This window comes from Anopheles marshallii, chromosome 2 (genome assembly GCF_943734725.1).
Source record: "Anopheles marshallii chromosome 2, idAnoMarsDA_429_01, whole genome shotgun sequence".
NCBI lineage: Eukaryota > Metazoa > Arthropoda > Insecta > Diptera > Culicidae > Anopheles > Anopheles marshallii.
In genome coordinates this window covers 20,368,141-20,393,343 of record NC_071326.1, presented here as the reverse complement: position 1 = coordinate 20,393,343, position 25,203 = coordinate 20,368,141, and the positions used below count along the sequence as shown (strand labels likewise).

General features: G+C 44.6%; 1 protein-coding gene across 1 annotated transcript in view; it reads right to left on the bottom strand.

Annotated features, from left to right (window-relative positions):
- LOC128706873 (bombesin receptor subtype-3-like) overlaps positions 1 to 18,571 on the bottom strand; it is a 32,709-nt gene extending 14,138 nt beyond the window's left edge. Inside the window, exons 1-3 of the mRNA XM_053801816.1 lie at positions 18,485 to 18,571; positions 18,218 to 18,380; positions 6,036 to 6,216 (exon numbers count right to left, since the gene is read on the bottom strand). Of these exons, the coding sequence (XP_053657791.1) occupies positions 6,036 to 6,216; positions 18,218 to 18,380; positions 18,485 to 18,571 (431 nt within the window). The remainder of the gene's footprint in view (positions 1 to 6,035; positions 6,217 to 18,217; positions 18,381 to 18,484) is intronic.
- Positions 18,572 to 25,203: the final 6,632 nt, after the last annotated feature.

Genomic DNA, 25,203 nt, shown 5'->3' with positions numbered 1-25,203 from the left:
AATGACTCTTGTGATCGAAGCGAACAGGCGGGTCATCTAAATTTAGGCGCATATTCTTTTATTCGCCTGCAAAAAAACGAGCTTTTCCGCGAACGGTGGGAAGAAGCATTTGGTACGCACCGCCCTCCATATACAGGGCAAGAAATCATCCGATGATTGTTTAACCTCAATTCGGTCGGGCATCGAGTTGGTTGAAAAACGAGTTGTGGCTGTTACGCCTAACGTTAGGCAATGCATGACGGCGAATGATGCGAAGCGCGCCTAAAAAGGACACCCTACGCAAGTCTGGTTCCGTTTTCACATTGCAAAGACCAACAAAACATTCGAGTCGACGGCTGCGTCATCTACGACACACCATTTACGACGGTTTGTAGGCCACGCCAGTTCTTGCGTTGAAAAAGTTCACAACGCTGAGATGGAACATGAAGCGATAATGGAGGGAGGGTTGTGAGTTTTGTTAGCTGACAGGCGTTCTAATTAACACAATCCTCCTTAAAGCGTTCGTCGGTTGTAATTTGTAGCCACCCACACACACACACACACACATGTACCGAATGATCAGGCGTCGAATGTACTGTTCGGTTGACAGTTATACCACACGGCCCAACGAGAGAGCGAACGAAAACCTAACCACCATCCATCACAATCAATCCTTTGCTAAGCACATTGAAAATGAGCTTCCTTACCAATCTAAATTGATCTACTCGCAGATCGGGGTCATAAGAGGAAAAAGCTGCAATAGTTTCAATGCCTTTGCAACGGGTTGTTCTATTGATAAGGTGATACAGACCAGGAACTATGGTGCTCCAACAGAAACCGAGATGTGAGATGAATTATGGTTGTCAGCGTTGTCTGTATAGCCAATGAGTGCACACGCACTGACTCCGTGGATATATAGGTCAGCACCCGAGCAAACACTCACCACCAGATGAATGTGGTGGGTACAGCAGATCGGCTGTGTGGCCCTCCGAACGCAGCTTCATCGAGCATAAAATGTGTCCATCGGTACAATTTATGCTTTTTTCGGTCGCTCGTTCCAAGTACGCTCGTCCAACCGGAGGATTTGAAACATGTTGACGATGTTTATCAAGCTCGTTCACTTCTAAACGAGCCCTCGAGCTATAAATTTCGTTCACTTTCGTAACGCCGATCGGATCGATCGTTTCGGCGAGGTTTTCTATTGCTACGATTTATTCCCTTTCAGTGTGGTGCGTACCGTTGGCCAGTGCTGTGCTGGATCTAGATTTATTTCGATACCGTACGATGCCGTTCCCGCATCATTCGGACATCATCATCATCATCATTCGTTCGGTTAACGATTCCGTTTGCTTTCGCCTCATCATTTCTCTTTAATTGCATCCCATCGTCTGTCGTGGTCGATTGTTTCGTTTCGGTGCGCGATGCTCTATTCTGCCCGGGAAGGTAATAATCCGTGATAACCGGTATTATAATCCCGTCATCGAATTTAGCAATCGACTATCTTCTCTTGCACCGGAGTGTGAGAGAGCGAGAGTCCCACGGGTTCAGAACTTGAGTTACGCTGGGATCATCTTTTATGCATCAAACATCATTCCCCCCCGTGCTAGTATTAGCCATTTTTCATCCACTAGATCGTTCGATGTCCGAAAACCTGTACGGTGATTGCCAGCGAGTGTTGCCCGTGGCGCTGCTAACAATCAACCGCCGTTGTCGGATGTAAACGTTAACTTGGCGAAAAAACAAAAAGAGACGCGTTGAAACAGAAGGCGTCTAATGAATAAAATGAGAATTCCTTCATTTGGCTAGCCACTTCACCAAAGCGTTAAATCATCATTCTTCAGCAGCAACGCAAGCTGCAAAATGAAGCAAACGAACCATAAAAGCAACGCAAAAGGGCACCCAAATGTCGCAAAGGGCAATACTGGTGTGAATACTGAGCTGAAATAGAACAAAAAAAACCTTCAAAACACAATTTCTTCCGTTTTTCTGCACTATCCGGGAGATCCTCCTTTAATGTATTACGTCAGTGGTCGGCAAAGTACGGCCCTTTGGCATTATTATTATGATTCTTTGCTGAAAATGATTCATCGTATTGTAGTTGCATTTGCACCAAATCGATGATTAGTGAGAAAATTTTAATAAACCCTACGAATTGCTGAGAATTATCCAAGAGAACAAAGAGAACTTGAGATCCTTTGACAACCTTTGCGTTCGGCTGTCTCATTATCTTATCTTCCACTTTTGTTACACTATTAGTTTGGTATCATAATTTAAGAACTAAACCCAACTTCTGAACAATTTTTATTTGTTAACATCCGAGCTACAAACAATCCAAGAACTCGATCGAAACTCATGTATATGCTTCAGCATGTAATAAAAATGTTGCCAATATGGTTGCGTGGCACACATTAGCACATCGTAATTGAATGCTGGTTTAAGATCACGTTTTCTTAAACTAGATATAATATATAGGTGCTCTTCGTAAAATCTTTGAAAGGATTGTCCAGTAAAGAAAATTGGAGTATGTTTGTTAAATAAAATTTTTACTTCATTACAAACGGTCGTAATAAATTATGCTTAATAAAACTGATTTAAAAAAAAAAGCTTTAATATAAATTTTTAAAATCAAACACTATTTTCGAATTTGACCAACAATATGCTACAATGAATATTAAACACTAATCATTTCGATTTTCAAAATATAGCTCTTTAAAACTCATTTCATGTCGATTTCAACGATACATCTTTTTGCACTTTGCTGAGAGTAATTTGCCAACCACTGCATTAGGTCCTACTGTCTCTTCGCTGCTGAGTCCGCCTTGGAACTGCAAAACAACCATTCCTGCCCGCGAGCGTTTATTTAATGAAAAATGAAAACTCCTCGCCTGTCCACATTACCGGGCGTCTTGCAAAACTTCAAATGAAATTGATCAATTAAAGCACACTAATAAATAAGTTTTGGCTGGCTCGGTCCTTCTGTCATAATTACATCCGAAACGGTTGGACGTTCCATTCGCGTGAAGAGTGTTATTTTTTGTTCGCCCCCTTCAGCTTCGAGAACTTTATCATAGAAAATGAAGAAAATGTGACAGAAAAAGAGAGAGACACACACACAAAAGTGCAACATAAGCAGTTAGCAAAAAAAAATCTATAAACTAACGTAATTACTTTCCGCACGGAACAAGAAACATAAACATGGCATAAGGAAAGCTTCCTTTCGATGGGTTATTGCTTACGGGAGCGTACCGTTCCACTGTGCTTGAAACTGCAGTGTGGCCAATTATTGTCACCAGTAATGAAATAAAGATACACTGATTAAGCAACCCACTGAATGTTTTCGGTTCATCGGCTAACGTAAGCAAGTTGTACCTTTCACCTCTAATTAACTTGTTCTATTGATTAGCTTTGTTTTCCACTTACTAGCTCTTTCGTGGTTTTTCTCTCTTTGTTTTGAAGATTTTTTTTATTTTATGTTTATTTCAACTACTTTTAATCGTTTCTTTTAATTATTTTTCTTCTTGTCAACACATCAAACAATTTTCCCATCCACGATGCAAAGCTGTCAACCCCTTGCAGCCATTAATTTAACAAAGAAAACTGAAGCAAATACTCTGACGGGTGTACACACAAGAGGAAAAAAAAGGATTAAAGTGTCGTTTCATGAATGCTAAAAGGCTAAGTACTTCGTACAGTTTACCGTTTCATCTCGCAATGGCTCTCATTCTTGCCACTTTTTTGTTATTTCCTCTGAAGAAGGAATAAAAAAGGATTGCTTCCCGGAAACTTCACACGCCAGTAGCCAGTGCTTTGCCGTTCTATGTTACAGCTCGTAACGCTCCCTGTCACATCAACTTTGAACGACGTGATCAGCGTAAACTAACTCTATTTACTTAACACGCGAAGGTATCCATGCAACACGCTTCCGCGTGTGCTGTGACATCGCCCGGTACACAAGCATGTCACAGTGTGTAGCGAACGAAGGCTGTTTTAAAGCACAAAATTTAAACAAAAAAAATCTCCAAGGTGGTGAAAATTTATGGAAAACGCTGTTTGCCAGCCATCGTCACGTGAAGGATAGCTTTTAATCCCTTCCGGCTTGTGTAGAAGTCAGAGGAACCGGTTGTTTGCAAGCAAAAGTTAACTTTATTTTGAAGATTTCCTTACAACACCCATCATGACCTTTACTTCGGAAGCTGTTTACGATTTTTTTGTTGTCGCACTGCTAATATACAGTTTGCGAGTTCTTTCTTCCCTTGTTACGATGCGATCGTGCGCGTGATGGTGAAAAATCGACCCATCACACAGAAGGACGGCTTCGTTGCAAAGCGAGCACGGGAAAATGAATGCCACCACAAAGCACACCACCAGCCAACTGTTACCGGCCACTCTCGGTCACGATGGACGTGCCACCAGTGCCTTCACGGTACATTGAGTGGCAAAAGAAATGCAAGCTATTGCATTAATATTCGTCGCGTCGGCACAAATGGACGCTAGAATTCGTCCTCCCCCGAAATGGATAACAGCCCGCACAGCAATAAATACTTCACGAACACAATGATCGTTGGAACTTTCCACATTTTAGGATGGGAGAAGAAGATGTGTGCCGAATGATTCTCTAGTTGCGCGTCCAAAAATTGATTTCTTCTATGAAACGGTCATTACGCTTGTGCCATGGTTACCCGCAAGCGTCGATCGACAAAGCATTTATATAGATTTTTTTGTTCTTGATTACTACAGTTTGTATGCAGTTCGGACGTCATTCCGGTGTGATCCAAAACGCTCAATGATACACTCAAATGTTTATCGTCCACAACATAAATGAGGAACAATAAAACAGAAATTTATGGTCACCGGGTTGTAGTGTAGGTTCCTTTCCCACTCGGTGGTTTATATTCAATAAGCATTTGACCATGCAAGTGTTTTGAGGAAAAAGCTGCAAACTTTCAGTTCCTGAAAGACATAAATAACCACAAATAGACGAGAAAACTAATCAAATGCCGGTTTATAACCGTACAAAATTTATTTTCGCTTCTTCATTTATGAATCAATTTCTCTTAATCGAATTGAATGTTATTTAAGAAAAGAGGTGGTAACCTCCTCAAAAGGATATTGAACCTAAAAGGTTTTTTAAGGTTAGTAAACCAATAACTTCATAATTTGGGACTAAATTTTGATTACTTCAAATGGAATGTTTAAACAATTAATCCGGACTATTGGTCCCTACATCCAAATCGGCATGCAATTCTCTATTAATGATTCTTCCTAATCCTTGTTGCATCCCACCATGCTCCATTTTCCAACGATTCCAACAACCCGACAAGCCGTATCGGATATCGTGTGCCCAATGGGAGCACTCTGACCGTACCACGGCGCAATTACTCTTGTCCGAGACTTGTCACACAGCGACAGGCAACGATAGATGTCCGACAACGATGTCCTGTGCCGGGCAGATGAGCTACTAGCTGGAAGAAAAACCGTCGGAACGAGTTGGCAATACGTTACTGGCAGCAGTACCTCGGTAGCTTTGCAATCAATCAATTGATCCGCGTAACGAGATGAAGACACCCGGGTGATGATTGCAAGAGTTAACTCGTTTGTTCGATTAAGTGGCCACTGTCTTCACATGAACATGATCGATCTGATCGACCGCTGCTCAAAGGGAGCGATTCACCATGGCGATGACATTTGTAACGCGCGAGGGTGCGGCGTCCGGGATGATAATGCTACACAGCGGAACGTATAAATAAACATAAGCACAACATACACCACCAAGAACCCAAAGCACACAGAAACACACACAAATACATGGCACGCTTGATTATTGAGTGCAGAAAAGCTCGTGTAACGCTTGTTACATCTGGGCGGCGCATGCAGCAAGGCGGTCGGGATGGTATGGTTTAGACGACCGGAGCAAACACCGTAACCACTCGTGCGGTGATGGATGGGATGATTGTTAGTTTGCTGAAAGGACTCCCCGGGAGTGATCGTGTAGTGGAATGATGAGGGCGCGTAATGCTAAGAGGCTGTTAAGCCGGTAGAGCGTGGTTAAGTCTTACCTCGTCAGGATGGCGGCGACCGTCCAGGCCGCGAGGCAGATCAGCAGGGCGCGCGTCTTCGTGCAGACGTACCCAGCCTTCAGTGGTTCACAGATGGCGTAGTACCGCTCGAAGGATATTGCCAGAATCGTTAGAACGCTCGCATGTGCCACCGTTAGTTCCACGAACGGTACTGCTTTGCCTGCAGGAGAGAACAAGTAGCACAGAAACGTTGGATGAATGCGTAATGGAGCAGGGAAGCCCACCAAACACCAAGCTGATCTTATCCAAGACTTAGAATCATTTTAACACCACAAACAACTGTAAACAACACAAGAGGTTAAGTGTTGAAGCTAAAAGGTCTCGACTGATTAACATTGACTTTGGTTTGTGCCGTAAGCATTTTGCGTAAGTGAACACATTGTGGGAACCAGTTGCAAATATTAGTGTTAATATTGTACACAAATTTTCGACATTCTGGCATCCGCTGTCTCACCAAAATTGCTGGAAATTTCGGAGAAAAAACCCCAAACACGCCTGTTGGCAAAAGCAGGAAAGTTAAACAGCTTTACTCATTTGATCGGAATAACATCGTTTTGCGTTTGTAGGATTTCATCCCCCCAGGGCTAAATGATTAGATCGGCTTTGCGTGATAAAGTCGGAGCCAAATTGTGTACTTACGCAATAAAATTTTGTTATTTTGATTTACTACAACGCTTTAATGCGTAAGATTTCATCGACTGATGTTAACAGAGGATATAATGATTACTCTTGATATATATGAACACATCATTGTAATTCACCAAAATCATAAAAAATATCAGATATCGTTGTTTAATCGATTTAATCAAATAAATTATTCAATTACAATAGATAACATCACATCCATATTTCACATTATAAAGCAAAATTAATTAAACTTTATTGTATATCTCTATTTTGATATTGTTAACATAAAAACAAAACAGATTTATCGAATATTGCTTCATTAAAACAGTAGGGAACAAATGAAATAAACTAACAACAAACTAAAGCGAATCCGCATTGTTCACGCTGCACGATAGCTTTCAGCAAAAGTGAACTTATAGCAAACCCTTCGTTCGTTTGCGCGCTTTTTTTTCAAATTCATTCATAAAACTGCACCACATTCACTGGCTGTAAACGCCAATTGCCCGTACGGAAAATATAATCACAGAGTAAGAACGTGAATGGTCTGAACATTAGAATGGTCTGCGCCCCTGTTACCTTTTCATCAATACCATTCATCTGTTCCGAACACACAAACGCGTCGTACGCGAACGCATGAATGCAATGAAGCATCATCCGGTTGCGTGGTGTTTGTCGTTAGTTTTAAGAAATATTCACTCTTTGGCGCGAATGCCCCTACTTCATTCGCTTGAAGTGAATTTCAATCCGCCGCAAAGTATGTGAACCACGCAAAAACAAACATTCATTCACATCTTGTTGAACACGATGAGCAAGTGTGAATCGGATAAATGATTAATAAGAGATTTAGCTGCTTGAGAAGTATGGAAAAAGTTGTAATAACGAGGAAAATATTAAATATGTGATGTTATATAAATAGATAAGCAATAAACACTAAGAAAAAAGAATAGTAACATCAGATAGTTATAATAAAAAAATAAAATGTCTACTTAAAAAATTGTAACTTAACGTTTCTGCACAACGCACTGATGTAGATAATTATACACGAGAGAAAATTTTTCCTGCACAAAATTTACTCAATTTCACACAATTCGGCGTATACTTTAATCGAGTTAATGTTTCCTAAGCTCATACTTTACACTTTCTTTTCAAATCATCCCCACCAAAAAATCCCTTACACGATTCAAGCGATGGGCAATATTGTCTGCAAGTACCATATCAACGTTGAAAAACAAGAAAATGCTTTCCTTCCACTTCCCAGAAAAAAGCTCATCGGTTCAGTTTTGGTTCACTGGTTTTTAATTAGATTCGTCAGTAATTAACATCAACCAACTGTCGCAAACACCTGCCTGCGGTATATTGTTGGCCCGGTATCTTTTGACTGTACAGTACGAAAGGGGATGGAAAAACAGGTTGACCATGGTAGGACAGTTGTCACCGAGGCTCGCGAGTAAACAGTAGCAAGCAATAAATTATAGCTGAAGGAAATATGTTTGATTCGAAGTACTTCTTTGCTTAGTTTCATGTTCTGTTTTTAAACAAAAAAAAATAGATCTAATTTCCTTGTGGAAATCACTTAATTTGCATGTAATGTTTTGGAACTTCGAAACATAGAGTACAAAACATGTAACAATTACCGCTCGGGACACTTCTGGCAATCGTTTCATCCGCACATTGAACAACGATAAATTACTCACCCCCGCATAATAACCATCTTGCCACTGCCCCCTAAAACCCTCCAGCGCGGCCAACACCGCCCACCGCCCTATAATTTAACCCCAACAGTCTCAACCACAGGCAGGGTCGTGTCGCTAGATGATAAAATTTTATCAATTTACACGCCCCAATGACACCGTTTTGTTTATTTATTCCTATTTTCTCGTTGCCTTCTTTTGCCCAGACAACTTACGCTGCGCTAACCCGAGCAAACAGGTTCCGGTGTACCGTACCGACTTTATTTATTGTTTTCTCATTGTTGTGGTTCGAAAAACGATAAAAATAATAAAGTCACCTGTGGGGGTGGGAAGGGGTAGGAGGGGGAGGGGAGGGAGGGGAGGGAAAATGCCTCGCAACTGTTTGGAAACGAATGAAGGAAGTTACTCAGCTGCTCCAAAAGATATGCCCTTTGGGTTGTCGAATAAGTACAGCAGACAGCATGGCTTCAGCTCTTTAGGACGTTTCGCTACCAAAGTGTTGCGATTAGTCGGGACTTATTAAACGATGGTGCACCGTATTATTCCGAACCCTGGCTATCGAAAACAGATTTCATTTATCAGTGAATCGGGATGTTTGTTCCCGATTCGAAAGAGAAAAGAAACTTCCATCTTATCCAAATACCGGTGCGTATACAATCGTGTTTGCATGCTTCCGTTGGCACACCACCAACAAAAATCACACGCCCGAGCGAACGAACTACTAAACACACAAATTACAGTCGATCTCTGCCGGATCCATCAAACCCATCGTCCTCGTCCCCTGCGCGTCATTCGGCATCGCAAAGCGAAGGCTGTAAGTCATCTTCATCGATTGAAGTTTGCACCATTTTGACAACCGGCTTCAAACGATCCGGATTGCTTGATCCACTAACAAACCGCTGTCAGGTTCATGAAACCGTTTCGCCGTGCCTGCATGCTAAACGACGTTCGCCCGTATCCGCCTGCTTTGATGCTGAAGGCAAACAAAAAAGCACCACGCACGCGACCGTTCGTTTCTTCGCTCGGCATGCAATCGAGCGTATGGCATATGGCCGGTTTTCTGTTCTCTTGTTGTTTTTGCTGTACCGTGGCAAACGCGTCAATATAGAAGATCAAAATATTTATGCAACACAGCGGTCGCATCACAACCGTTCTGCAGCTGCAACGGGTTGACGAGTCTCAACAGCAGCCGTCCAAGAGCTGGTAATGGAAAGAATGTTACGAGGAAAAAAAACTCTCCTACATGGTTTGCTGTAGGGGGTTAAAAAGGGGTTTTGGAGTATATGATGGGTGATGGCATTTGCCGATTGCAGCGAACCGTTCGTGTTGTGTTTCGGGGGGGTTATTTACTTAATTGCTTAATTAACATTGCATGATTTGCCGTTCAAGTGACTGGCAACCAACTGCATTACGCTTGTCTGTCGTGGTAGAGTACTTTGGTAGAGAAGATTTAATATATAATTCTCTTATGTCACGAAAAGGAAATTCGATACATGCTTGGAATTTTATATTGTACATCTATTTATGTACATTTGAAATATTTTTCATGAGTGCTATTTTTTTCTGTTAAAGCAGAAATTCTATTTTATTTGAGTATTTAGCATTAACCAAAACATCACTAAAATGATATTTTTGTTCGTAAAGTTATGCCTTATTTACACAATTTTCCCACAACTGTTCACATTGAAGTAAAAAAAATCATTTTTACATCTTTAATCAGATTTTTTGTACTTTTTTTGCTGATTACAGATAAGTCAAAAAAACTAAAAAACTGTATTGAAAATTGAGTAGATTACGCCGAAAGCAACTTTATAACAAAAGAGAGTTAGTTCTAATGCACAGCAAAAGAGTACGAAATAAGAACTTCAAGCACAGTCCAGTTTGATAACAATTGAAGACCTAGTTGTTTAAAATATAATTTAAATATTAAAAGTTTATTTGCATTTGATTTATTCTTAATTTTTCCACATAACCTTTGGTTTGGATGTGCACTTTCGTCCTAACTTAACGAACTTAGCGAAAACCTGATCGAATGATAACCAACCTATTTGCAACAACTCTAATCTTATCGTGTTTTCGTCCCATCCTCCTAACGTTCAACAGCCAATGCATCTTCAGTAGACGCTCTCATTGATGGGCACACTGATTCATTCACGAATGACCGCCTGCACGCCAAAATGATTCCATTCATGGCCAACTAGATGGCCCGCATCAGAATGGGTGCGTCTTTTTCGGGCGGGATGCTGAGCGCAAATTCATCCTGCCTTACCATCGCGACCGGATGGCCACGGTGAATCTGGTTTGCTTCACCTTCGGCTAGAATGTTCACCAGTTCACATCGCCTGTAAGACGACCGATCCGAACACGGAATGATGTGATGAGCCGGTGCAACTGCGCTCCTGTTACCCGAGACCATCGCAGACGTTCATTTTGTCGGGTGATTTTATTTGGTGGCCATTTAAATTTATCCCGTAAAGTACGGGAAGATACCATGGGGTTGGAAAATAAAGAACAAATCGAAAACACCAGACACCAGCAACGTTCGCACCCCTGCTTCCAAACCGGATAGGGGTGTGTATAACAATATTTTTGCCACAAGCCTCGACCCAGTGCGCTAATGTGCAACCGTTTAGCGTTCAATAAAGCTAAATTAGGCTGCAGAGTAATGGCCGTAACGGAACGAACAAACGACTACCAGCACGATTTCCCAAACGACTTGTTGCATCCAATGACCAATTACCTTTGCTGCATCACAATAAACCACCGGTGCGGTTTGTGAGATGAAAGCAGGATGAGGCACATTTATCTTGCTGCTCTCAAAACAAAACAGAAAAAGGCACCCCCGTTGTCTGCAATCTTTGGCTCATCTGCCGTGATCAGGTTCTTGTTGTTTTGGCACCCTTCTTCCCAACGCCACCCCCTATTTCACCTTCACAGTGACGAAGGCTCATTAGTATGGCTTCGGTGCAGCACATAAAGCACAAACAGCTCGCGCTCGCATTACGGCGCCTGCATACGGAAATGGGTGGGCATCGTGCAACCGAAGGTGGGCAAACATCACCCATACGGGCGCAACTTAATTTATGTGCGGCTTGCGCGAAAAAAAGAAGAGTTACTTATGATTGGAGTTTTACGATGGGTTTGCTTCTCCCTCGATCGCTATTTTTGTTCGCCGGTTTTATCAACGGATTCTTGGCTCTGCCTCAGTCTCTTGATCGTTTCTCCACTCGATGATCATCTTTCACCGGTGTCATGTCTAACGGTGCTCCCAGACGAAGTGTGAGTGCATTATTGCACCGTTCCCTGTCAGCAATGCTGGTGTTAATGGAGTTGTGTAGGATGGAATATCCTGCTGGCCCTATCAATCCACGTGATCAATAGCTGCATGTACTTTACGTGATCCCATTCACATTGGGACTTCGGTATTCAGCAATGTCAGAAGTCACTTTAATATGTAACCACACGCCCTAAACTTCATTGCAGTTGTTTGGTCGACGGGTCGACGGACTTGTGTCTCGCGGGTCCACCAGATGACCATTTTCTTGCGGAGGCGCTAATTACTATTTATTGCCCAGCCCCGTCGACCGCATATTCGTGTCCGGATCTCGGTAGCCCGGTATCTCCGCCGATGGAATGTGGCAACAGCCACCGGTAAGTGAGTTGCCGTCCTAATGGTGCACGGCCACCGCGGCGCAGCAAACAATTTGCATTACCCCCCTCCCACACACACACAAACCCTCGGAGAACGCAAAATAAAAGTGCAGTTTATTATGCGTTTCGAACTTTCGTCATGCGGTGCAGCATGGTTTATTTGAATATTCGTTTCACAACTTGAAGAGCGGGGCGTTCCTTGCCGTTTCTTGTTTGTGTTGCGCATCTCAGCGCAGCGACGATAGGAAAGTATCATCACCTTCAAGAACCTTCGGGATGGGTCTGCCAATACCGGCAAAAACCCCCCGTTATCTGCATCTGCAATTCCACATCCATGCCATCCTTCGAGATTGCACGAAATGCATTCAGGTTAGCGTGTTTTTCTTATTTATTTTTGCATGCACACCATTCACGCCATCTTTCGACTTCTTCTTCTAAAATCATACACCCAGCAGGGGGTTGACAGGTGGCGACGGTACGGCCAAAGTTCAACGCTTAATGAATTCCAACCCCATCCTGTTCAGACTGCAGTTGAGATAAGTTCGCGCGTAGTGCATCGGGTTGAGCTTGCCCAACGGGGGGGTTATTCTTTTTACTGCTTTGCCCGATCTCTCACACAGAGAAGAACCTCATTTGATTGTGGTCGATAAGGAACAGAATCCGATATCAAGAATCGACCTCCGATACCAGCACGGCATCCGAACCTACCAGGGACGTTCACATTGGTGCCAATGTTGCAACCGTTTTATGCACTTCTTCAAGGTGCAACACTAACGCTTCGTGCATCATTTAGTAGTAAGCATCCGTTTCGGTTCGATGCGATACGGTTTGTGGTTATACCTAGCCCTTTGGGGGCTAGTGAATTGGGCTAACGAACACAGCGAATGCCTTAGGATATTCAAAGCCAACGTCACGCAAAAAGGATGGTTCGTGTGCCGAACATACCTACACGGCCACAGTGTGCTAACCCCCGAAGGTGACTTTCAGCTACCGATAATGCAATGAATTATTATCGTTGTCTTTTCGTGAGTCACACCACGAAACTTGCGGTACAGTTTTGCCCTTTTGCGCACCTTTATTCTTCGAGGCTTTCGTATTTGGTGAAAGCATGTCCTGGCTGATTGGGCGTCTTTTCGTTTCCCTTTTTTTGGGAGAACTGAAAGAAACCACACATCCATTCACAAACTCATTCACCGGATGAAAGGACACGAAGTATCGGGGTAAGTGCCAAGAAAAATATCCAACCACAACAAAGGAACCACAATGGAAAGCGATACAATTTTGATGATTTTTCTTTTTATGCTTTTACACGAAAGAAAAAACGGCCGGAAAAAAATGTCCCGGGAAACATTTCCTATTTGGTGCTATCTTTCTTATACCGATAACCATCACGTCGATGAAGAAAACATGTCCAAATCCACTATCGGCGCATGGTGACCCATTTATCGGACGTTCCCGATATATCGATTACCATTAAAATTGGTACCGGTTTTAATAACGTGCAATTGATTTATTCTGGCTGCATTACTCCGGAGAATAAAAGAGATTAGACCAAACACTAAGATACGGAAGCTCAAGCGTTATAGTTTCTAATGCAATAGTCCCGGCAAACCTCGGCGTACCAGCTGGAGTAATGATGATTTATGACGCTTGATAAAAACCGTGACCGTGTCGTGGTTAATGTTTTCCGACATCCGATGGAACATCTTGCGTACAGCCCGCGCACGATCAAGCGTTTGGGTGGATAGTGTAACTAATACACCGCCCCCAGGTCACATTATCCCATCGTAGGCTAGTCGATTTAATGGTACTCGGGAGGCAGCAAATGGTGTTTCCTTCAGCTTGCAGCGGTTGTGACCCGTCGGTCGTACCGCCGGTGATGCCATCCCAATGCTTCGGTTGGTTGGGCAAAACGGAAGCACCGGATGGGCGGACGGAAAGGACATATGCTGCGGTCAGCTTCAGTGGAATTTAATGCTGCGATCTTGATGATGACCTAAATTTGGTTCCATCTTCTGCTCGCCACATAAAGGACACTGCCGGGGTGGACACTCTTGGCGGACGCACTTGGAAATCTAATCCCAAATCATGGTAAAGCTGCTGCTGAAGTGGTTCTTTTGTACCAAAGGGAGAACATACCTCGGGAAGTGAACAGATGGTGGGCAGCTTCTGCACAGCACACCGCCCACACCGCAACAAGAGGAAAAGCGAATGCACACACATAAATCGATGCACTTTTATCTAGGTTCCGTTGCCGCCGATGCCCGCCCGGTGCAAATGCACCCCTCGAATGAGCTTCTGATCGGTTCGGATCCGGTTCCCCCATATTCACGGATGGGTTCTTTCAAACCACGGCTCTTGAAGTTCAATCGCAGCATTACTGGGCGGGGATAGGGATGAATGAAAATCCAGTTATGTAGCAAGACAGCACCACTGGATCTTGTTTCTAGCACGGAAAGGATAACACTATTTGCCACTCGGAAAACCGCATCACGGGCATCCCACACGTGAACCAAATGGAGCAATGATTCACACAGCACACTTTTGGAGGGTTCCAATGCTTCGGATAAAGACAACTGTGTGCACAATGCATTCCACCACGGTAAACAGGTTGAATTGCGTTGGATGCTTAAATGTGGTTTGTTAAGACTTCTTGTACGCACTGGCTGACAGAAAGGACTTCAAATGTAGGACGGACATGGCGGAGATTCAAACCCAAACACTTTGGCCTATAATTCAATTAAAGTAAAATAATTTACACAGCTAGCAAATGGCGTAAAGCGCCCCTGGACGACACAAAAGTTCAAGTCAATGGGTTATCAGAATTTTGACGGCGGACATTGTGAGAGAAATGTGATTGAACAGTTTATTAAATTGGATATTATTGAAAATGTTCCTGAGGCGTTGGCCCTCCCTTGGAACTCTTGGAGCTTTAATTTTCAACTCTTTTTGCTGACATTGCCTTACTGTTGCACGACTTTCTAAACCTGCAATATGAGTACCTTACGTTACGCTAGTAAAAGAGATTAAGATATAATTTACAAACAAACATTATTCATGAGCAGAACTTCACCGCACATCAGCCATAGTCCCACAAGTACAACCGTTTAATTATAAGCTAGTAAAACTACTTCACACAGGAGAGGTTTGAAACCACCGTGGTTGCCTAAGTAATTGATTGACCTTAAGAGTATGTTATGATCGTAAAACCCAAAGCTAAGCTCTGTTCCTCTGTTCTTCTCCCACCCCATTTGCTCCACCTACCCCTTCCAACCCACATCATCAACACCCGGGAAGCGTAATGAGGCGGGTGGGAAATTAAATTAAGCATCTTACGAGCACAATCCGATCATCGACGGTGCACTGGCTTGCATTTTATGGACCACTCAATTGCATCCCTTTTCCGCTTCCCCCGACCTCCCGCCCCGCACACTCCCGTGGGAGATCACCGCACATCGTTCCGTACCTACTAACTTCCGATTAGCTTCGATGCTTTCCCGAAAGAAGAAAGGCAGATTGTTCATTTTCATAACTTTCCTGCACCGTACACCGGCGCACGGTACTTGGATTGTGTGAGGGTTCAATGGTGGCAGATTTATGTGCCACCAGGTAATCGGTTTATTGGCTCGGGCTGCTGCCTGTTGAACCACGGTTCGATACCTTCTGCGGCTGTGTGCTCCTGCGCAAACATGTAGAAAGAATTCGTTGGAAATTCCCGTTCGCATTCCACCGGGATGCTGCCCTGTTGGCCGGTTGGCCATATCGCACAAGAAAGTCTTCATCGAGAAATATAGGGAACTGCGTTGAAACGAATGGTCAACAACCATCAGGAACGTCCTCCACGGTGAATTGAACTGAACGCAACTGCTCTTTCGCCTGTGCCCCCGAAGAAGAACCAGGGCGAACAAACAACAGTAAGGAACGAAAGCGCAACCAGAGCATATCCAAAATTAATTGTAATTTCCGGCGCGGCCAGCACCTCCGGCGGCACGAAAGCCCGCCCGTGGTGAAATTGCATTTAAATTATCTCACTCCCTGTGCTTCCTTCCGCTGCCAGCAGGGCGTTAGCCTCACGGACGGCGAAAAAACAGCGCTGATGGTTGAGTTTTTTTTCGGGAGCCTTTCGTTTTATGGCCTCGAGGTTTGGAGCATCGAGTGACCTTCTTCACGCGCTACACAGTCCCTCTTTAAAACGGTGCCTCGAACAAAAAAAGAACACACATAAGCAACATATTCCCTCTCTACTCTTCTTCTCCGGTATGCGCAAAACTCATCATCACCCAGGGACCCAAAAGATATGGCGCCAAGTGAAGCGGAAAAGAAACACCAAGCTGGACTTGCCGCACAAACCCAAACCACCCGCATCCAAAAGAGTTACCCCACAGCGATGGTGCATCCCGGCCAAACGTATGGATTGTTTCTAAATCCGCCCACCGTCACCCGGTTCGGCATTATTCGATACATATTCATCAGGTCTGGGATTAGACAAGCGCAAGCCGAAACGATTTGCGTCCGGAACTTGCGAGCCCCGAAGGTACCGTACCGTGCATTACTTTGGCTTTTTGCTTCCCGGCAAAACCCAAAATGTTCGTACCGCTACGGTTGGACGAGGGAAAGTGCACGGTGTGCCGGGGCCGTTGATTGGCATCCAGAGATTTGCTGTGGGATTCCGAAACTGTCCTGGGCACGCACCGTGAACCATATCCTTTGGCAGCCTTTCTTTCCGTTCCACGTCAGAATCGCTAGAATCTCCATTGACATGGGACACAATTTAGCGTGCTGACAATTTTTTTGTTACTGGCTCTTCTTTCTTTTACTACTGGTTCACGATGGTCGCTTTCAACATCGCAAACAACACCTACCGAAGGCACGGAAAGAATGAATCCCTCCGGACGGACCCCGCTGTGGATGCGTATCACTTACGCTCACGTCAGAGTGAAGCAAAGATGAGAAGTTTTTATTTTCTGGTGCTTACCTTTGTTCACGAATTCGCACACTCAGAAAGCTCACCGTGCGAAAAGATAACCAGGAAAATATCGTATTAAACCGCCCAACACTCCAGACGGGCAGGCACAGTTCGGTGCCGGCAGAACATCATCGTTAGCGGGCGCACTACCGATGCTATCGCCCCGTCAACCCCCGAATGGGTCATATTTTATGTTAATAATGTTGTGGAGCTCATTCCGACACTTTTTCTGCCCGACAAACCAGCCACTGCCGTGGGTTGGCGTTGCGATTACTTCGTATCATTCGTCCGGCTTTTTTTTTTTTGGGTTTAAAAACCAACCAACTGCAACTGTTGCTGCAATGCATCACTCCATTGTGTTGGAAGGTGCACAAACAGAGAGGTACGGTACGGTGGTGCACGATTTGCTTTAAATTGTCATCGCATGTAAATCAGAGCGGGTCCAATGCGGTACTCGAGACGGGAACTCCGATATCCGAATGTACGGGGGCTTCTGTCTGGGCATTAAAGAACTCGATACCGTACCAGTAAAAACCCCAACTCAACCGTCCCGAAACAAAATGCATTAGACCACCTGCCGTGACTGACGGGTGCAGCTGATGACGGTGCACTGCAGTGGTGGCTGTCAGGTGTGAAACCGCAATCGGCAGAACAAAAAACACGAACGGACAAAACTTTGCTGGAACTTTATGAAGCTAATGGAGCTTCCATGGTCGGTTCGCCCAAAAGGTCGAGACGACACGATGAATGATTTCCAAATCAGCGGGCAAAATGGCCAAAGTTTGCACTGGTGGCCCTACCCCTAATAAGTTTATTTAATTTGACTCACAAATGAAGCACGATACCGCAAATAGCTTTTTGTGTCTAAACCGTGTGATAATAACGCCAATTATGAGTTCATGATACACGCCGATGTGTATCAAAGCGATGTAAATGCGAGACGTTTAATTACTATACAAAATTAATTTCATTTTTTTTAATCAGTTTCTTACACGACTTGCAGCTCAAGTTCAAGCCCAAAACAAGCTAAATCAATGTAGTGCCCAAAAAAAAAGAACAGCTCGTTGGATGCCCCGTTTCCGCTCGCATGGAAAAGTACGTTTAGCAAGACATTCGGCAAAGAAAGATGACGAGGATGAAAAGGACTGCACACCACGGCCCTCTTCCCATCCCCTGCTAATGGCCAGTAATGGCAGACCCTCACTATTACTACTATTGCTACTTACACATTTCCTCGCCGAGTACCCAAACCTCCGGCGGTGAGTTGACCTCCACCAGCACGGTTGGTGTGCAGACGAGCAGAACCAGCAGATCTGCGATGCTGAGATTGGTGAGAAAGATGTTGGTCGAGTTGCGCATATCCTTCGTCTTGAGTATGACAATCGGGACCTGAATCGGGGGAGTACAAATAAAAAAAAGGCGTAACGAAACACACACACACATTGCGTCCTTGTGCGAGAGTGCCCGTGTGAGTGTACTGCCGCACCACTTACCATAATGTTACCGATAACGCCGAGACACATGATAATGATGCAGAACACCATCGACGTCGCCCGGATGTACTCCGGAATTTGGGGCATTTCGCTGGAATCGTTAAAGCCAGCGGAAGCGGTCCCATCGGCAGGGACGAACTCGACACCGCCATCGAACGGACCCCGGTCGGTGGTGGCGCTGTGTGTGGTGGCACTGGCAGTGGACAGACTACTTGCCGACGCGCGTGTACCGTTCAGCAGTAATCGTCCGAAGCGGTTACTGTAAGCGTTACCATATCCGGCGTTACTAGCGTTACTGCTGTGCGGGTCGCCTTCCAGTGAGTGCGCAGCGATGCCGTGGACAAGATGCGTCACGGCAATCCATATCAGCGTTGCTGCCCCTACCACCGAAACCCCGGATCTCCCCTTCGTCCTTGACCGTCGGTGCGACGTCGTGTTGTTCCACTTGCTTGCTTTGGGTGTCTCACCGTCCCCAACACCACCACCGGCAACAGTCGACCGAGCGATGTCACTGCCACTGCCGGACGATGCAACATGCTTACGCCCAACAGCATTCAGCTGTCCGACCCGGTACTGGGGCTGGTGGTTCGCCGATGCATCCACCCTGCGGTGCCCGCACACAACCCGAAGCACATGTTCGTCCTGCTGCTCCGTACGCACCGCACACCCCACACCTTCCGGCCCACCACGGGTCGACGGTGGACACGCTGGTACGCTTGCGGTATTCACACTTTGCTGGCTTATTAACGGCACCGCAATCTACTATCTCCCACCGCCCGTTGCGCGCCCACACCGTGCGCAATGTTTGCCACCCGGTATCGAACCCCTTGCCCGCCACGAACCGATCGAAGGTCGGGGCCGCCGGTTTCGATGAATCACGGACGCTTTTGCGGTGGTTACGGTTCGGTTCTCCACTTTGCTTCACGGTTTCCGCTTCCGTCCGAAATCTGTAAGGCGCGAGAGGGAAGAGAAAAGTAAACGGTGGGTGTTAGGGACAGAAACCGAGCGACCGGTGTGTACGAATGATACAACAAAGCGGTGATAATCTGCGCCGAAAAGCACCGGCGTGCAAAGACGCGATAATAAATACATTGAACCAGCGAACGATCGAAACGTGATAAAAGGTGTTCGATGCGTGAAAAAGGATGCGAAAATGGGGGGAACACATATTTCTGCACTATGTTAACTTGGCACACGGTAGACAACAGGCAGATCTGGGCCGCCAAGCACTTGCGCCTCGCGCTGATGTTTATTTTAATAGTCATTCATTCATTCTTACCATTCGTGTCATCGAGCTGAGCGAATAACTTGCCAACTGATATTAGGCGTATTCTTACACCTAAACAGCATTTCTCAGGAATTCTCGGCCACTAAATAGCAGCACTTAAAAACTCTCCCCACATCCGGCCGTCCATGTTTCAGTTCCGTTTGATTTGTTCCGCGAATTTCTTTGCCGCGTGTTTATGACTTCATCGGAAATCACTTCAACTCCCAGCTGCGGAAGCTGTCCCGCTTGAGTGAAAGAGAGACCAACCAACCAACCACCGTGAGATCTACATCTTGACCATGATTCTTTCCAGTGCTTGCTTCCAATATTGGACCATTCGCAACCGATCTTCAGCTCCAAAGGGTCGGCGGGCAGTGGGTTGAGTACACATTTGAACGCGAGCGTTGGCGAGGAAGACACCCAGGTAAGTTGTAGCAAATTAACACCTTACACGATTGTAAGACGATGAGCAAGCAAAAGACCCTCACAAACCGCAAACACGCGACGCGGCAACCGCATGGAGCTTCCACAGCAGCAACAGGCCCTCGGGGCGTCCACGGGGCGTCGGGGTTAATCTTCAACGAATGAGAAAGAACAAACTGTTTGCGCTACGGCGTGGGTTTATGGGCCATCGAATTTGGCTACCTTTTTTTTTTCTTTCGACGTCTTCATGCCATGCTCGTACCACCTCTGTGTTGCTTCTTGCTCAGTTGAAAAAGATTGCTTCCCGAGCGTCGTTTGTTGCTCTTTGATTCTTGATTGTTCGTGTGCAATTTTCCAGACGCCGCCTCAACGAGGAACTACTTTGCAGCCATATGAGCGTGCTTGTCACTATAACGTGTTCAATGGTTCAAAGCGTTGCTTCCCTTTTGTTTGCAACGCGTGACTCGTCTAAGGTGCTGTCAGCAGCTTAATTGCTTATGCTTAGTCACCTTGCTCGTGCTGCGAACCAAGTCCCGGGGGTCTTATTGTTGGTTGGGGCGTATTTCGATGATTGGTTTTGTGAAATTGACGGACCAATACAGGGTTTTCGATGATGAAATGGGTAAGTCATTTCTGAATTCTTCTCAGGTTGAAGTGTAACATGTGGACAAGAAATCCATTATTGGAGCAAGATCCAGTAAGTGAGGTAGATTCCGCAGGCACATACTCCACACATCACCATGAAATGCGTCCAAAAATTATCTCGACTTGAACTTGAAACCCCTGCTTAAGATTGTGTCGCTCTCAAGGAGTTGTGAAGGTGATGCAACCGACACGATCTACGAATACCTAACCCATTCAGCCATCCTTTCAAAATCACCCAAAGGAATCGTTAATCTCAATAGTAAACTTGCTCGCAATACACGCGCTGGTGGGACGCTTTTCGGAAAATGGCTGTTGAATGTATCCGTTTGAGCTTGATGACGTCACCGAGAATGTGGGTTGAGCGTGAAGAAAAGCTTTCACACGCGGCGCTACACAAAGAAACACCGCCAATTTCGTAACCACATTTGCGCTAGATTCGCTTCTGCCGCCCCGAAAAACCCTCTACCCACTGCGCGCGGATACGCAATGATCGAAGGTTTGATCAACAGAACCGAAACCAGTCCAAGGGCGGAGCGGTAAACATGGCACTACATTAAATACCATTACTGTCGCAATGAGGTCTCCTAATTTTTAGGGCGCTGGTATGCCACCATCGGAGCAAAAGATAAACCGTCGGCAAATAAGAGGCGCTTGGGCAATTTTGATTTCAAATGAAGCTTTCAAACAGCAGGGAAAGTGCTGTCGGCAAAACAGCAGCGCAGGCTCGGTACACAGAGCACCAGGTACGGAAGATAACAGATGCCGGAGCTCATCGCTGCAGACTTTCTGCCTGCGTGTTTGTTTGATAAATTATGAACGGCATTGTTCAGACATCGGCTTATATTTAACGTAAAACAAAAGCATTTTTCGAGGGTGGAATCGGAATGGGGATACAAAACTTCTTCAAAAATCCTTAAAGTGGGCAGAGGGGTTTGATACATTTTTAAGAGTTTATTTTTAGCATTCGATAAGTACATCCAATCCAATTAGTTTAAGTGGTTCCCAATCACAATCCACCAGGCGCGGGGTAATATTTATAACTCAACCCGAGGGTTGATAAAACTGAGACGGTGATTAGTTTGATAAACGGTGATTTTAAAAGTCGCATAAAATATTTTTATTGCTTCACCTAAAATAATCCTCTAAATCTAGTTTTTATTTTAACATAAAATGCGAATACTAATAACCTGACGTTGGGAGTAGCCAATAGATGATCTATTACGAGCTCCAAAAATAAGCCATTGCGACTATACTTAACGTTGGTTAAAATATTATAATTCAAGCTTAATTTTATAAAAATAAAAAAACCTAATTCCCCCAGTTTTTTCTTCTTAACTTCCATAGTTCCATTAAAAGCTTTACTGTTACAATTTTATTTATCTGAAATAATCATCTGCTAATTAAAACCAAATGTGTTTCTAAACAAATACCTTCACATAGTAGATATTCGGATAAAATAATTTCAATTGAGACGTAATTGACTGAATTCTACTGAAATCTCATTACAGACCTTTCATAATCAGTAAGAAGCAAATGCAACAATATCCTTTTCGTAAGAAATTTGAAGAATGTTCACCACTGATGAAGTGGTTTGGCATTCCACGTACAGCTATTCACTCCTACACCAGACACCATTCAAGTTGTCTATCTTCACTTTGCACACCGAAAAGGGCCCAGGATGTCAAAATTCGGCAAAATGTTTGCCTACAGCAATTTATATTCCGGCACTCGACCGCGACAAAATGAAGAGCATGAGACAGGTTGGAGAGATAAATGGTCCCCGGTTCCCTCTGGAGCGTTTCGAGCACGTGCGATGCATATGCATAAAACCGCAACCCGTACCCAGCAGAACTGCAGATGCTGTCACTGCACCCACACGTCACCTGACACGTTCGTGAAATTTGTCCATTTAACACATCGCTTTCGGAGTGGGTGCATTATTCTTGTTTCCTTCATCTTGTTCCCTGTTCATTTCCAATAGCAATAGCAAGAAAGGAAGGAGAATAACACCGAAAGATAATGAAGCTGTTTGAAATGAACATCGCTTTAAGGTCAATTTTTCATCAACCACCGTCAAAAGCGATAAATCAACTCCTGCCCGGTTGTAAATCCCGTACGTCGCACGAAAAATGCACACAAAGCCATCATTTCAAAACAAAAAACTTTCACTAGCACGGCAAAGGTTGTGCAGAAGAACTTTTGCTGATTGCGTTGGTGAAGGAAAAGGGAGCGCATACATAAAAAAAAGCACGCACGCCCGCTGCTAACCATTGCGAAGAGTATTTACATTTCATCTTCCTCGTTCAATGTTGCTCCAGCGTCGATTGTCTTACCGTGCTGTGCTTCCGTTGCATACACGCTTGCAACAAATGGTGCCCATTCTTTGCAAACGGATGCGTATCGCGAGCGACTTGTGTTCGTAGGATCGCTGCGAAAACAATAAAATTCATTCAGAAGATAGCAAAAAAACGCCCCATTCCTGCTAGTTACACTGATATCTTACGGTGAAGTTACAACAAAAAAAAATAAAAGCAGCACATACGCATACAGACGAACCAATTTCACTATGGCATCTGCCGCATGTTAGACGGTAGGATACATCAAGATGGCGCGAAACGATGCTAGTAGATGTTTAACCGTCCATTAAGGGTCATTTTCAGGGTCATGCCAAGGCAGCTACCACGAACGGTCGACCAAATTCGGGCACATCCCGCAATGACGAATGATGTGCCGCGTTCCAGACGTTCAAACAATGAAGAAAGCGAAACAAATTGACACATCTGGAATTCGCCACAACCGCCGAGATACACGGTACGGGCATGGATTTGGCCGAGGACGCCGAATGGCTGTACTTGGACATTGAGTACAAATCAATTTCGAACTGTCATAAAACCCTGCCCATTACAGTGCCGCTCCCAATTCCCATAACGAATGGGGCGGGCGTTAAACATTTCGTGGCAGCATGTGACTCGCGGGAATTGGACGTTTCTTTTATTACTTGTTGAAATCAGAATTGAATTTTCAGCCATCGCAGACGGATGTTAAATTATTTTTGAATACCGAAAGTGTTTGTCCGTTACTGCAATTGTTTGAGTGTTTTAATGTGAGGAATCCTGCTATGCAGCTCCGACAAACCATTATGTAGGGCGAGGATGTCCTAGTAAATCTTAAAATCAAGAACAATATCATCGATATTTGTTTTTCACAGTACAATCACTACTTATGAGATGAGATAATTTCACACCATCACGAATGGGACGATCATCAAAAAGTCGTCTAAACTTAGTAGTTGAATAAAAGCTAATCAGAATAATCAATTCAATTCTCTTTCTCATTGAATTCTTCATCAAACTCCAATACCTTAACGTTTCCTCCAGAAATCACGATCTCTTTAAGATAATCACTCGATGCAACTTCAGTGTCCTCCAGTAAGTGCTCGTACTCTTAATTGTATTCTTGTACTCACATCGAGTCTTTAGACAAAACAGCTCTCGAACGGAAATTAATCCGATTGATCCTGCAAGACACGCCGGTTCAATAACTTTCAGCTCTACCTCCGTATCAATCGATACCCGGCGTAGGTTCACAACCCTTTGCGCCCCACTCACTAACATCCCGTTCTTGCAGGGGTTGACTGTATCGGGGTGTGTAAGGCATGAGGAACAACAACAATCGACAAAGCAACCGGGGAACACGTGGTAAAGCAATGAACCAGAAAGGGAAGCAACTAAGACGCGAGGCACCCAACAAAAACGGCACAGCTTAAAGGGAAAACTTTTTTAATTTTGCTTGCTATTCTTGTCAGCTAATGCGGAATCTTGCGGTGCGGGCAGAAAACAAATCATTCCTTCTTCAACAGCTGATAAAATAAAGCACCCAGCGGACCGTAATCGGGGCTAGGTCAGCGAACAGGACAATCAGTCGTGGTGTTGATCCTTTTGGCGTCCTGCAACATGTACACTCACACACATGTGTATTAGCTGCCAGGATAAACTTTTACCGCCATTTTACCCTCCCCGTGCCCCGGGTAAGTGTGTGCGGGTTTCCTTCTGAGTCAAAGTATGCAACGGATCACACCTCGCATCTTACAGCAGGGCGCACATATCCCGGTGAGGAAAGTGCATCATAAAATAAAACAAAATAAAACCGCCCAACTCCACAAACAGATAACGACAGCGGCGCTGTCGTGCTGTTTAAAAATGCTCGAGCAAACGAGAATTACTGCCATCGGCAACCAGTGCGAAAGGCAGAAAGGACTGCAAATGAAAGCGGCAGTGGTGGAGTCCACGGGATCATATCGATGTATTTTTGGTACAAAACGCACCAGACTACTCCGTTTGACAATCGTGCGAAACTTATCGTTTCAGGCAGCTCTAAACCCCCA